Consider the following 15,662-nt stretch of genomic DNA (forward strand, 5'->3'; position numbering starts at 1 on the left):
GTCAACCACCATAAATGATCTTGCACTGCATATTGAGGACATAGGACATTGCTCATCATGTGTGTTGATATCCATCTGGTAGCATCAGTCTTTTGTGGAAAAAGTTCTCCTCTGAGCTTATAAATAGAAGTAAAATTCATTGTTTGCCAATAAAGGATGGAGAAACATGACAGTCCTTTAGGAAGTCCCTTGTTTCTGCCTTTGCATGCTTTCTGTTTCTAACACAGCAAGGGATTTTCTTTTAAATAAATCCAGTCTGTGTTCTCTTTGCTTGTTCCAGATGGACCATGACCCTCGAAACCCAGCATATATTGCCACCCAGGGCCCTCTCCCTGCTACTGTCGCTGACTTCTGGCAGGTAAGTTAAACATCTCTTTGAAAACTGAATCTATGTTACAAGTCAAATGTTTTCCTGTGCTTCTAGAAATGTAAGGTGTATAAAAAATGTTGTGCTTGAGTCACAATAGGTGGAAAAATCTTCGTTCAAATGTCTTTAAAATCTAGTACGTGGATATTCAAGCCATTTATGTATATGACAAGCCCTGCTAAAGAATAGTTGATCTGGAAATTATATGGAAAACCTCAGGCCAAAGTGTTTTAGTGCCAGGTCTCCGTAATTAAACTGCTGCCAAAGACTGGATGATTTTCAGAGGGTCTGACCTTCTTAAGAGTGTAGCCAGAATTCATTGTCACTCTCCAGATCAAAAAGGACCTAACACTATGTGCCGTGAATTTTTCCATTGAAACCTACTTCTCGCATGTCCCAGTTCCCCAAAATGCTTAAATTCTTATGCATTTACCCTACCACAGGTAGTGAGTTAAAGGCTGAGTTAAGACCCTGCTGCATAAAGCTAACTAGGTGTATAATTTTTTGCAGGATTGGGGCTAAACGCAGTAGTTACTGATGCACAAATATGAGCTTACTTTGCATGCGGCTCTCTGATTTGGACATACACCACCAGGCTGGCTAGGTGTGTGCAATGGTGTGATGGATATGCTGCATTAGATCTTCCTTTGTAAGTGTAAAAGTGTCCCTGAAAGCTTACTGAAGCTGTTCAGGGAGGAGATCAACCGGGGCTTACTATTAACATGAACATATGTTTTTATTTATTCTTCTGCATCATGAATTTAGAAACTTTGTTCTGAAGATAAAGAATATCTATGTAAAAACTTCAGAAGTGGCATTGTATTTTAGGAGCTTGTATCAGTTGAAATCATCTTCTTTCTTCATCTGCATCACTTGGTCTATGATTAGAAAGTGTTAATGGATCCCTACTAAAGACACTTTTCATGTCACAATTTCCTACTGTCTCTGATTTCCTACTGATGAGGAACCGAGACATTTTCAAAATGTTTGATTTTAGGTTCCTCAATATTTAAATGCTTAGTCTGAGATATTTTGGGCCTGGTTTTTAGAAGTCCAGAGCAAATTCTTTGTGTTTGATGTCAGTTCTGGCTTAAATTTTCAAGTAACTTGGGATTTTTGTCTTCAATATCTTTTTTTCTTTTGGTGAACGAATTCCTTATATCAGGCATGGTACTTGAAAATGTGTTTCTTAAGTTAAACATGCAAAATCAAATGCCATGCTAGCTATTCTGTAATGATCCTTTATGATTTATAAAGCTCAGGGTTTTTATTTGTATATTTTTGCATATTTATATATTTATATTTTGTATATTTTTATCTATAACTTGACCTTTACATGTTGAAAAAATCTAGGTTCTCATTTTTAAAGGAGGCATTTAAAGAACTAACTTTTTTATAAGCACTGCTGCTCACACAGAAATCAGAATTAATCATACCAGCATAGTATGAATGATATATTTTGTTCAGACACAAAGAACTGAAACGTTGGGTTTTTGTTCTGTGATCCAGTCTTCTTTATCCCAACTTTGTACTCAAAAGGTCTCTATCTTGACTCTTAATGCTATTTGTGAGTAGGAGAGTCCTCACTTCACTTCTGCTCTTTTTAGCTATTTCTCCTCTCAATTATCCATCAGGGAAGGTTCACTCCATCTCCCCATCATATTTGCTGTATACATCTCCACGAAACCATTTGGCAACTGTGGTTCAGCTTCTGGCCAAGTGTGGCTATGTGTCCATTTTTCATGTGATATCCTTTGATTTTTTTCTTCTATTAGGTTCCACAGAAAACTTTGTTTCTTACATTTATTTTGATGTTGTCTGTCTACCTATGTCAAAGTGGTCCATCACCCGTTTGTCTTAAACTTCCTACAGATCACATATCAATGTGCCAGTTCCGGTCCCAAGCTTTTGTATATGGCCATGGTATCAACTAGGTCTAATAAACAGGCCAAGAGAAATTTAAATCCTTACAGAACACTGTGTCCATAACTGCCGAAATGTACAAGTCAAAAGCCATGGCTTGAAGTTGTTGTGGTTTATCCCCAGATTCAGGAGCAAAGTTTATATCAATTTTTCACCTAATAGCACCTATTTTAAGGTGAAGCATGGTAAAGCTGAACTTGCTATGGAAAATAGAGTAGTAACTCCTGTCAGGGAAGCATCTTTTGATGTTTATTGAATACAGTTTTCCGTAGTTTATACAGACCATGGTGCTGCCACCAGGGATTGTTTAAAGATTCAGTTATTCATTCCTGAAACATCTTCTCAGTGGTTCTCCTCCCTCTCCCTCCTTCACTTAATACCAGCTGTTGCTGAGCTCTGTTGCTTTTTTTTCCCTTTCATGTGCTCAGTGAAGCAGTTTTCTGACTGATATTGAGAAGAGTGACTGACTCCAGAGAGGCCTGGGACTATTCTGCTGTTCCTTGCCTAAATGCACAATGTCATGCTTTAGCAAGTCCAACAGAAACTCTTGGAGCTTGGCTCCACTGTCTATGGCAATATTTACTAGATGTATTGCTTCCTCTTTTTTTGCAGAGACTGCTAAGATTCCCAAGAGCCTAGTTGCATGGTGGGCATCAGCCACACCATTTTATCTTGGCTGAAAGGTTACCCCAGGAAGAAACTGTTATAATTGTTTCCGCTCCTGTAGACATTCCAAGCTGATTTCTAGAATACACTTGCCTACAAAGCATTTGTTTTACTTGAAAGTGTAAGTAAGCTTCCTTGGCATTTACAACACAGCTGATAGCCATAATGAAATCCAAACTGCTCCAGATTTGACTGTCTAGATTTCATGCTCAAATTACAGAGACCAGCTTCTAAACCTAGTTTCCCTTAAACTTGCATTAGACTCTTCCACCCATCAGTGACTATGTCTACATTAGCAGGCGGTGTGGCCCACTAGGAATGGATTTGTAGAGTGGCACAGTACTTATTTTGTAGGTTTTACTTTAGACCAACCGTTCAGTGGTCCAGTGGACCAAATGCCTGTTGGCGGTTGAGAGGGCTACGGATGAGTCTGGAGGAAGCTTCTTCCAAAAGGAACCCAGTTCCCGAGCTCTGACACTGCTATGCAGTGTCTGCTGCTCTTCATATCTGTCATCTACATGATCATGTGGTCACATCCATTATCTCTATTTAAGGCCAAACAGATGATTTAGTTCTGGATAATCTTTTTTTCCTAGTTGTGTTGGCAGGCCTCTCTAAAACCTGTTATGTTGATCCAGTGCCCAGTATTTTTGTGCAACTGCTATTAGAAACTCAGCAATCAAATTCCCATTTACTGCTTTCAAGTTGCCCAGATCTGAACAAAGATCATGGTCAGCTCGGTGTCTTCTCTTTCCCAAACTGGGCAAAGTTTTTTCGTAAAACATTGATGATGCTGTGTGCAAGCTCATCTTGTTTAGCATTCGTACTACTGGTAAGCAGATCTATGCGTAGTACCACTATGGGACTGGAGAGGGACCAGTTTCAGTCATTTCACTACTGAGTGCTTCTTGGAAAATTATGTCCTTTTTGGTAAGGTGAGGAAGAAGGGCAGGTAGTGTTCTTCAGTACCATCTGACTTGCGCCACTAGAGCTGGCTGCTAGACTCAGCATTTTCAGTGCACCTTCCTGTTCATTTGGGTTTTCGTGTTGACCCAAGAGAGGTTAGCTTGATGGAAGCTTTTCTTTCAAAGACACAGTTTTTGAGCTGGAGATAGTCCAAACTCCTGTATACGGATCATTTTCAAATGGTGTTCAAACAAATTTTTTAGATGTTATAAAAATAATAATGATAAAAAAAGAGTTGTACTCCAGCTTTTCCGAAGGTGCAAGGCCACTTGCAGGCATCAGCCTTCCAGAATTGTCTGTGTCCCTCCAGTTGACTTCTCCAGGTTCTTGGCATGGCTCTTCTAAGTCAGCAAGTGCCAAGTTAGCTCCAACTTTCCTGGCTTACCTATTTCTTTGAAAACTTTCTAGCCTGCAGGAGTTGTGTTGTCAGTCATCTCATTGATCTGTTTTGCCACAGGGCTTCCTAATCTGTCTGGGTACTCAGTGTTTGCAGCTCAAGCAGAGATTTCATCTCTGCCCGCATGTCATCTCTTAGACCACTCTGAAAATTTTCCAGCTACTACTTTAATTAATTTTGAAAAGCCTCCAGCTGATTTAAGTCTTCTTTTAATTTCATCTGGTCTCGTTTTCATCTCTTTTTACCAATTACTATTTCTGAAAGATACCTCCTTCATTGATTCTATTTTGGTTCAGTGGGAATTCCACCTCACGATTCCCTTTCTTGAAAACTGGATGCCTCTCCTCACATGGTATTAATCCATTTTTACCTGAGTGGTTAAACAATTTGCCAGGTCTGTGTGTTGTTTTCTTCTCAGCTGGAAAGAGAATTCATCCTCAGGATAGGGTTTTGCTTTGATACAGTTCCATTTTATTTACAAAGAAAGTACAGAGTTTTATTTCCTTGAACAAAGACAGAATCAAATAACAGGCAATAACTTCTTTTTTCCAAACCTCATTCACCCAGTGTTTTACCCCCAACCTCTCTTTCAGCTTTTCTTCTATCAGGATCACAATGCTGGTTTGTTGAGCTGTGCTGGTGGTTTCTTTATTCCTTTTACGCATTTTTGCTGCTTATCTGGATTAATCATCTTGCCTTGATTAATGCCTCTCTCTCTGCATTAAGCATATCAGTTTCTAGAGAAACTCATGGGTCCATATGCTTCACGTTTCTCTTGGTTTTGATGATAACTTCTGTAATTTCAGTTATCAGGCTCCATAAAAGAGTTTGCTTGTTTCTTACATTTATCTTGAATGAAAGGTGATGATTTTGTCCAGCAGCTTCAGTGAGATTTCACTCAGCTCATTCACATAACGCTATTAAAATTCAACATCTCTTTGAACATAATTCAAAAGAAAGAGGATGTAGAACATTTCTGATCTATAACAAGTTTTCGCAGCAGGAGTTCCATGTTGTGAATAATTCTGGAGGCATAAAATTTTATTATTTTCCGTATGTGCTGGGTTATAATTCCATGAAGTATTTGACATGAAGTACATGTCTTAACTTGCAAAGTATTCTAAGATGCAAGAGATGATAATATGCAAGAAACTATTCCTAGGAGTTAAGATATTTAGAACCAACTGTCTTTGCGCTGAAAAATTGTTCTTAATTATGACAGTCTCATAAATTGTATGTCTGCTAAGGTTCATAGTCTCCAAATGGAGATTTCTGTAGGAAGTCATAATTTTTCCCTCTGGAAAACGCCCCACGTTATGCCTTGCTTTCATAAATCTACCCATATTTGCCCTTCTTTCCCCTCCACCTTTTTGGAGTGCATTTTCACCTTTTTTTATTTTACTATAGTAAGTGAAATAGAGGGAGAGATCAGGCAGTTCCTGCCAAGTGGCTTGAGAGGATATGCTTCTTAGGTGCTTTAGAAAATCAAATCACATGTGATATATATTTATGTCAGTATTTGTTGTCTTTCTGTGATGTCCTCTCTCCCTGACCAACATAATTAATAAGTGCATGAACATTATGTAACTTCTACAGATGGAATAGAGAAATACGATTTTCCTCATTTTGTACATGGTAAATAAGGTTCAAAGCACCTACAACAGTAAATCGTGAATTAAACACAGTCAACACTTGTAGTTTCGACAGGAAAATTCCCTGGCTTTTGCCTGAATAGATCTGTAGGCCCATCTAGATAGTTCCCCAGGTGCCTTAGTCCCTGGAGAGCTCCAGTCTCAAGGATGAAAGAGCAGATACCACTCATGAACAGCAGCGAGTCAGACACAGGACCGGGAATGCAGACTTCAGCTGCAGCCCCTTTGTGGTTAGGATGCTCCTCCAGGAAGTGAGAAAGAGCTTCATCCTACATCAGTCAAATCATCCCATGCTTTTCATTACCCCACCTTTCCTCCACTGTTCGCCAATACATGAAATAGCCTTGAAATTGGGAATGCTGTTCGCCCTTCTTGTTAAAGCCGGGCACCTATTGCCAACAAACAAAAAGAAAGCTCACTGGAGTGGAGGTTTACACTGTTGTGATTAGAGGGAGTGGGGAGACCGCATCTCTGCTCCTTTGATTATTTTCTATTATTATTGCAAGACTATTAAATGTAAAGTGCAGAAGGAGTCCCAAGAGTAAAGATCGGAGCCCTAATGTGAGCCTGGGAGTTCAGTTGCCATTTGCTTTTCGTTGCCTCTAGTCCTGCATTTCTTAATTTAAAACTATTTTTAGAATAATTTTTCTCTACCCATATTCAGGAGTATATTATCAGCGTCAGTTCAAAAACTGACTGTTGTTTTCCTCCTAGATCACACTAGCATGTTAAGAACCTGATTCCTGAGTTGCAGTCATGAGGACATGATAAATCTTTGCATGTCTGTTTGGCAACATTTGCTTCTCTCTTCCAGTTTTGGAATTCAACAAAAGAAATACAAAATACTGTCAGTTGATTGTTTCCTGTGTAAAAAGGATTAGTCATCAGTGGGTAAATCCCACTGGGCAGGATACGATGTCCCTGTAGCTGAATGAATCTCCCTGCAAAATCAGTGTTCCAAACCCATGGGCTGAGTAAGAACAACTGTACCAAACCCTCCCCTGCTCTAGTTGCGGGTTTTTGTGCTCCCAGTTCAGCATGTTTTCTGAGTGCTGAAATTAATTTACAGACTAAATTATTTTTTTGCGTTTTGTTCTTCTGTGCAGAACATAGCGCTTTCAAGCAGTCTTGAATCCCAAGTTTTATTTTCCTTGCCTGGAATGGGACTTCCTGCATGTCTAATCAGTTCTCACCTTCAGAAAGACAAGCAGATGAAAAGCGACACAAAGCAATTCAATGTGTAAAATATGCATATTTTAATTTAATAAAAGAAAAACAGCAAGGGAGAGATAGGCACAGAACAGTAGCCTCTAGAGCTCCAGTAACTTGTCAAGCCACGTGAAATAAATATAACATTAGGAATTCCATAGGCATTCAGTAAAGGAGTGTGCGTTTACCGTGCTCACTTCTAATTATGGCTCTGGTTGGAGAAGGTATTTAGAAGTAGTCCTTTTAAAATTTCTATCCCTTTATTGTTTAGGCTCCACCTTTCCAATATTAAAATGAAAAGCTAATTACAGATTATTTTGGTGGACTTTCCCTCCTTAATGTGGTTTTGTCAGCACTGCAAGACTAAATAGTGCTCATATTTAAATTATTTAATAACAAAGCTTGAGTTAGGAGTCTACTGAGAAGAATAAGAGCAATTTATGTCTGAGAAAGCAGAAGTTATTGCAACACATACAGTCACCTTGAGTTTGCCTTTCCCGTTGACTTTCAAACAAGTGTTGCTGCAACAGCAGGGACATAACACGTGGAGCAGCCTGACTACCACATATTTATATAGTCCTCTCTGACGCCGTCTTTTCAACTGCAAGAGTCAGATAGTTTGTTGTTTTTTTTTAATTAAACATAGACTGTTAATCATTAATTCTTCAACATACAGATACAGTTAGCTGTCTGGCGCAGCTATAACCCTGCAAATGGCAATTCTAACTTTGCCAGATTTGACCCACTTCATAGCAAAATGATAAGTCAGTTTCACAAAAATAAGGTTGTTTTTTGATTGGCAACATTGCTAAGTTCTAGTTGATAACAAAAATCTAAATTCGCCCCCAATTTACTTTTTTTCCTGTTAAAAGCTTCCCCCTTTTTTAACCCATTAAAACATTGGGGTTTGGGTTTAAAATATTCCGGAAAATGCCATTTTCTGACTGTCTCCATTCAATACAGTGTTTCCTATTTCCAGTGAATAACTTGAAAGAAGTCACAGTTGAGTTAATTACTTTCAAGATATGTAATGCGATGAGTATTATCTGATCCAGAAAGGGTTAGTACTTGCTTTGTTGTCGGTTTAGGAGTTGTGTTTATTCATGTTGAGTTTTGATTATCATTAGAAATTATTTAGGTTTTGTTTGCTTGTTTGTCTGATGTTCCAAATAGTTGCATTTACCAACTATTTGGGAAGCCTAAAAGACTGAAAAGATGGACTCTTCATTTACTGGAGAACTCTTCCAGAATGCAGCTGGTGTGATTAGCCTGTTATTTTTAGTGAACAGGCTGGATTTAACTGATTAGTCTATCTATTTTCTACTTCTAAATCACCATATTTTAGAAACTTCTCCACCAGTCGGTGTCAAAAGAAGAGTGTCTGGTCAGAGCACATGTCTTGTCATTTTCCCATCACTAAACTAAAGTTGAAAATGACTGGAAAAGGGGCTTGGGGTGGATCATTTGTTATAAAAAGAAGCTTAGAAATTATGAAGTTTCTGAAAAAACTAAAGGGATTCATATAATCATTTTATTTACAAGCTGGTAAACAAGGAAATTTTAAAATACAAGCTTTCAAAAATTGGTGTTTTATCAGATTGGGCAATATTGTGGCACTGATTCTCCTATTTGTGACTTTATTTTTCTCCTTACTTGAAAAACCAATTCTGTGCTCCTTTGCAAGTAATTCGTACTAAATATAATTCATCCCAATGCGGAAGTCCTTTGTACGGGACTGGCACACTAGATAACCACAGCATGAGGTCTCTCCACACGGTGGATTTCATCAACAGGGAATCCTGCGGATGTCAAATGCACTGTTCGTCTTTGGGTTGCTGGATTCAGCCTTTAATTTGCAATAAATGGAAAGGGATAGTGTTATTCTTGTCTAAGAAATGTTTTGAGAATGATGTATACAGCAGAATCTCATTAAAGATCATTAACACGTTACTCTCTAGGCATATAGGCTGAAGGTAGACATGTCACACAATTATACGCTGTCTTCGCTTTTCAGCAAAGCATGCATCTCAGGTATAGGAGCTCACTACAGAGCTCTATCTCGGACTTCAGCACTTCTATTCAGAAGACTCTATTCAACATTTCTTCTTCTGGAAGTATTACCATAAATTACAAATACAAAACTGCCTGTCCTAAGTGATTAAAATAAGTTTAGTTGTATATACTGTAGATATTATATTATATATATGAATAATTTTATATATATTCAGTTCTTATAGGCACTTAGATTCTAAGGCTTAATTTTGCTGCACTCTACCCAAAAAGAAAAGCCTCTGCCCTGAGGACCTTATGTTCTCTTTATTCTTATACCACATGCATTGACTTACTTTCTATTGTACAAGCCTACAAAGTTCAGAATTACGTTAATTGCTGTGAATTTACAACTGCACCTCCTCCTTTATTCACCAAGCCCAGCTGAAATGCCTCTTTGGTAACCACAGGCCCTTCTCCGAAGGCTGTTCTGGGATTGTGCGGGGCTATGCTACCTGTTCCTTCATTAATTACAAAGACACACTCCTTGAGGACACTTTCTAATACATGGCCACGTTTGGACACTGTGACCACAGCAAAATGTTAGGCGTTGGGAGATGTGGATCCTGAAAAACCCACCACGAAGTTAAAGACAGGGCGGTGAACAGGCAACAGTATAAAACTCTGTGAATTGCCTTTCAATCTTCTACGTTATTTGGGAAGAAATCTGGATATCAGCCTGATGGTCTAATATTTAAGTTATCAAGGAGACAAAGAAAATGCTGTATTCCTCCAGTCACAGACTGTGAGTCTTAGTGAAAATCCCCTCCCAATGGTAAGCACAGGAGATGCAGTGACAATTGCTTGTAACAGGGATGACAGCACTAGATTGTATTGCCTTCTTGATTTAGTAGATTTGACTTCTACATTTTCGCACGATGACCTAAAAGAAATATTATACCCCAGAGTAACTTTGAAATTGTTTGTTTAAATTAACTTTCATTTGGATTTATGCTTAATGAAATCTTCAGAGATGCAGACAGCCCCTCTCTAATGAAATGCTGTATCTTTGAACCAATGAACAGGGTTGTCAAACTGTAAGGATTCCTGTCTAAACGAGTGGGCTTTTATAATGTTACACTTGGGTGGCACAAGCAGAGTGCTAGATGATTAGTTTATGGTCTAGATCATTGTATTTTTATTACACTCATAAAAACCGTGTTTCTCCTCATTTTCGTAATGGCTTCAATGAGCTTCTATACCTTCTAGAGGCACATTAAATCGTTATGTGATGAAAGTACTGATTTAGTGGGGCTAGTTTTAAAGTAAGATACATGTTTTGAATTCTTATCTTAATCTGATTGCTGACTAAAAAAGGTGAAACTACGTTAGAATGAATGAAATCTGTATCATCTTCCTTACGTACAAAGAAGGTTCCCAGCTGTGGCCTAAAACAAATGCAATACAAAAAAGATACAAATGATAAATCTACATCTGTCTATAAAATAAATTATCTATCAACTTAAGGTATTTTTGATGGTTTTCTGGCATTGTGAGTTTTAATAGGAAGATGATTGGATTACAGACATTTTTAGTTAAAAAATCTTTTTAAGGGAGAAAAGATAAGAAAGATTATTTTTATTCATTACATTCAACTATTTTTTCCCCCACTTCTATTCAAAATTATAAATAACCGTATTTTGTGCAAATCCTAGGTTCATTTCTCTAAATAATTCTAAGCTAGTTTTAAAAGTTGATTTAATTATGTTGCAAATTGGGAAAAAAAAAAAAGGAAGAAAAAATGTTATTTGTTTCTCTATATGCAAGCTATTCTTAAAAGAGAAGACAACATCATTATCCATGAATGGGAAACCTTTTTATTTGATATGTAATTAAAAAAAAAATAATCCTTGAATTGAATGTATCATCTCATCTTTGCACAGTTTAGACAAAGGCCTTTTTTGTTTACAAAATTTACATGTCAATACAGTTGCTTATAAATATTTCTGTGAAATAAACATAACCCTTCACAAAAAGAGCAGTTTACTCTTCATTCAGTAATTTTATATGCTAGCAAAAAGACAATGAAAGTTGTATGCAAATATAACATCAATGTACAGCATAATAATAACAGTTTTTAGTGATTATGCTGCTTGGTATTAATTCATAGGAGCCTTTTTGTTCAGCCATGGGCTGTGTTTGAAACAGAGATACGCCAGACCAGAGCATCTCTTCTTGTTCTGCTGTTTGTGGGAGACATCCACAAATCCTTTAGTTGAGGATGCACTGGATTCCTGTATCCTACTCTGTAGTTGGTCTAAATTATAAAGCGATCATGCTGATAGTGAAGAGGCACTGTTTTCCTCTGTTCCTGCTGTACCTGTGCTCTGTGAGTGCACGGTCTGCAGCAGGAGTTGGACATTCTACCTCCAGGAAAAAAAAAAAAGGAAAGTAAAAGCGAAAGAGAGACAGAAAAAAGGAATGGGGAGCAAAAATATTAAGTAATGAAAAGGAAAATAAAAGGGAAAAAAAAGACAGTTAAAAACATAAATAAATAAAGGGATAAAGAAGGAAAAACGAAAGGAAGGAAAGAGAAAAGGAAGAAAGGAAGGAGGAAGAAAGAGAAAGTAATGCACATTTGTAATGAATCTTTCATAAATGTGCTTTTGGAGGAATGATTTCTCCATTTGAAATATTTCTGGAAGAACAGATTTGGTTTGTTTTTTTCCTGCCTTTTACTCATAGCTGTTGTTCAGATGCAACTTTTATGGTTGTTTCAGCAATGCAGCTCTTTAATAGCTTTTGCTACGTGGCAAACTAAAGAGAGACAGGATTGAGGACACAAACAGGTTCAGTACATGCGACTTTAGTAGGTCCTTGCTGTTTACTAATAAATATCAAATCCCAAATAGTTGTGTGTTCTGCGAGCATTGTTCAGTGTTCCCTTTATGGATCTGAAAGTTTGACAGAAAAGCAGCTGAACACGGTACCAGGAACGAGGAGAGATTTTGTGGAAGACCCAAATTGAAATCACTGGAAATTCTTTAATATTTCATGGACGCCTGCAAAATATGGTGCCAGTTTATTCAGGGATTTGAAAGCAGCTGCAGAGTAAAAGTGTCTAATGAAAATGAAATAAATTTCCTGTGAATGGAATAAATTTTGATTGTGTGTCTGAGTGCAGTAATTATACATGTCACGCAGTAATTAGGCAGTCACAATGTGGCCACGGTGTCTTTCTTTGTCTGCAGATGGTCTGGGAGAACGGCTGTGTCGTTATTGTCATGCTGACACCCCTCGCAGAAAACGGAATCAAACAGTGCTACCACTATTGGCCAGACGAAGGGTCAAACCTCTACCACATCTATGAGGTACCTAAACAGCATATCTGGTTGTAAACGTGACAGTAAGTGTCCGGGTTGATTTCCTACAGGGCAAAATGGTGTTTAAGCCAATCTAACCTGGAGGTCGAGCCAAGGGCTCTTAAATACTCTTCTTGTGCCTTCGAGTAGTTTTATATTTATGAAAAATTCAAGCTCATTTTTAATAGCAAGGTAGTTTCCGCGAATAAAATCTAGTCAATAATGAGCCAAGAATTACAATGAAAAAAGGACAACAATTTTGTTTTTCAAGTGGTTTTTCAAGTGGTTGAAATGTGAAACTCTGTATTTATATTTTATAGGAAAATAGTATTTTTAGAACTAGTGAATTTTGCCTTAGGAAAGCCATATGTATGTCTTTGCAGAAAAGCCTCTGTATAGCTTTAGTAATTAATACTACCTATTTTTACCTCTTGCTTCAGCCACAACAACAAATACATATTTTTATTTTCTGCTTCTGAGTTCTAGCTCAAAATAACATATCACTAGTTTTCTTGAAATGTACCATTGACAATAGTTGTCAGATTTTTCCAGTTGTCCAGCTGAGTAGGGGAAGAAAATAATACCACTATACCAACTAAGAATAGGAAAATGTGAAGAAAGACAGTTATTTAAACTAAAATGTGAGCAAACTCATTTTCTGAAAAGATGTACTCTGCAAATAAGCCACGTTTTTTAATGGTTATGTTTCTACGCAGCTGAAGAAACTGATTTTTCATGTCTCATGAATTCAACTCAGATTTTTAAGACCACTGATAGCAGCCTGGGCAATGCATTGTGGGCATTTCTGAGTAGAAAGCGACGGGCAGTCTAACATATTTTCAGGCAGTGTCTTTCGTGTTCACATAATGATGTAAAGTTTCAATTTAGTGATTTTTCTCTTTTACATTAAAACTGTCGAGAATGGGGTTTTTTATGTTTTCAATAAAATAGCAGTGGCAGGTAACCCCTTCCTGACAACTACACTGATTGCTAAATTAAAAAAACAGTATTTTCCCAGCAATGGCCAACCTGCTAATGAAACAAGTCTTTAATGCAATCCTTTCATCCCAGACATCTTACACCTGCAATCCTGAAGATGTGCTTGCAACTGAAATTGCTGATCTCTGTTTGTTCCTTCCTGTGGGGTGTAGGTAAACCTTGTCTCTGAGCACATCTGGTGCGAGGATTTCCTCGTGAGGAGCTTCTACTTGAAGAACCTGCAGACCAACGAGACCCGCACAGTGACACAGTTCCACTTCCTCAGCTGGAACGATCAGAGGGTTCCTGCTTCCACAAGATCACTTCTGGATTTCCGCAGGTAAAGCACAAAGTATGACAGTTCATTTAAGATGATACACACCTGAGGAACTAAACTAGTCCTTTTAATTGTCCTTTAAATATTTCTGGTTTGAAAGGGGGGTCCTCAGCCTGTGATGCCACAATGCTAAACTAACACACAAATCTGCAGTAGGTTGATGGTTCGTGTTGTCTGTCACATAGATGTTGCCTGGTTTTAAGACATGCTCATTTCCCATTTAGAGATCAACACCTTTCTTCCCTTTGTGCAGCTCTTCAGTGCTTCTGTGTTTCTTTGTTTTCTGAGTATTTATCCATTCTGCAACTTCCAGGCTTTTTGGGTGGCTCCCCTATGATCCTTATTGCAGGAATCTCACAAATAAATCAGGTACTATGAGCACATTTAAAAAAAAAAAGTCACAATGCAGTCATATAGCAATAACGGCATTCCCATGGGAGCATTTCCTCATATGGATCAAACAGTGTGAGGACTCTAGAATTTCCTTGGCTGCAGGAAGGTGGAAATTTGAGAAAACAGACAAAAATGTTGACAAAGCATACCCTCTGGAATTTTAAAGAAAGTCAATGTGGCTTTAAAATACAAACATACAGAGGCAAAACCTGTGAAAGTCCTTGCTACCTTCTCTAATGTTTGCTGTGTCTATCTAAATTTTAATTTGAAAATTAAAGCCATGCATGATAAATACTGAAGTGAAATAATCTTCATTTGATTGCAAACCGTGCCCAGTGCATCATGTGTAGGTGTTAGCCTGTATCAGCTAATCCACAGCGATGCGCTTATGACTAATGAAAAGAATCTCCGGGAGGTTTGGGGAGTTGGTTCTCAATCCAAAAGCGGCCTGTGGGATCGCGTGTTTTCCTCTCCATTCTATAATATTATCTACAACCCCCCGAAGTGATTATAAGGGGCTCAGTGCTCAAAAGGTCCAAACTTCCTTCTTTCAATAAGTGCTAGAAGCTCTGGCTGATGCCAGTCGGAGTTACGCATCTGCATCTGAGGGGAGAAGCTGGCGTATAGCCACCGGGAGCTGGTTGCCCACTTGGCAGAATTCTACCCTTAAAATTTCAGAACTAAATGCCACCCTTCATCCACCGGTACTCTTGTATGTGCTGCAAGGCTTTTCAAAGCAGAGGGTCATCTCACACGGTGCAGGTCGAGTAACGAAGAGCAGCTGCACTGAGTCTCTAGGAGCTATGGCTGGGTAAGAGTATAAGGATACACTACAGAGTCGCAATGCAAATGCAATAGTGGAGGAAGGAAGCACGGCCATAGGATGGAGTTCAAATTGTAATTGAATTTTCAAGGTTTTCTTCTCTGGGTTCAAACTCTAATGTGATTTTCATAGGTTGATTCCCCTTTGCTTGTGGTACCGTGGAAGTTGCCTGTAGTGAATTTCTGTAGTGAAAATTCTGAATTGGTTCCATTAAGCTGTGCAAGGCTGCAGCACAGAGGCAACACAGTGTCCCGTTTTGCTCTTTTTGAAGTTAGTGGGAAACCTGCTAGCAATTCTAACTAGACTATAAATGAGCCCATACAGCCAGGCCATCTGAAGTTCGGAGGACCTCGACTCCAACTTGCTTCAGTAAGAATTGAGGTCCCCGCATGAACTGCAGGATTAGGTCTACAGTAAGTCGCAGTTCACATCACCAAGAAAGCACTGCTTAGAGCAACATTGTGTAAGGGTTAAATATCCATGCTGAAGGACTGTTGTGCAATACTTTGAAAAAGAAAATTATAACTAGATGAGAAAAGTAGTGGAGCTGCCATTCTTTGTATTTAAAGCCAGTATGGGAATGAACCTGTTAAGATTTAA

The 15,662-nt window shown here is 38.3% G+C and overlaps 1 protein-coding gene across 1 annotated transcript in view; it reads left to right on the forward strand.

Moving 5' to 3' along the window:
* Positions 1 to 15,662, forward strand: part of PTPRN2 (protein tyrosine phosphatase receptor type N2) — a 654,118-nt gene that overhangs the window by 609,123 nt on the left and 29,333 nt on the right. Inside the window, 3 exon segments of the mRNA XM_074157635.1 lie at positions 281 to 358; positions 12,421 to 12,540; positions 13,683 to 13,849. Coding sequence (XP_074013736.1) covers positions 281 to 358; positions 12,421 to 12,540; positions 13,683 to 13,849 — 365 coding nt within the window.

The sequence above is a fragment of the Numenius arquata genome, chromosome 12 (genome assembly GCF_964106895.1).
Source record: "Numenius arquata chromosome 12, bNumArq3.hap1.1, whole genome shotgun sequence".
Classification (NCBI taxonomy): Eukaryota; Metazoa; Chordata; class Aves; order Charadriiformes; family Scolopacidae; genus Numenius; species Numenius arquata.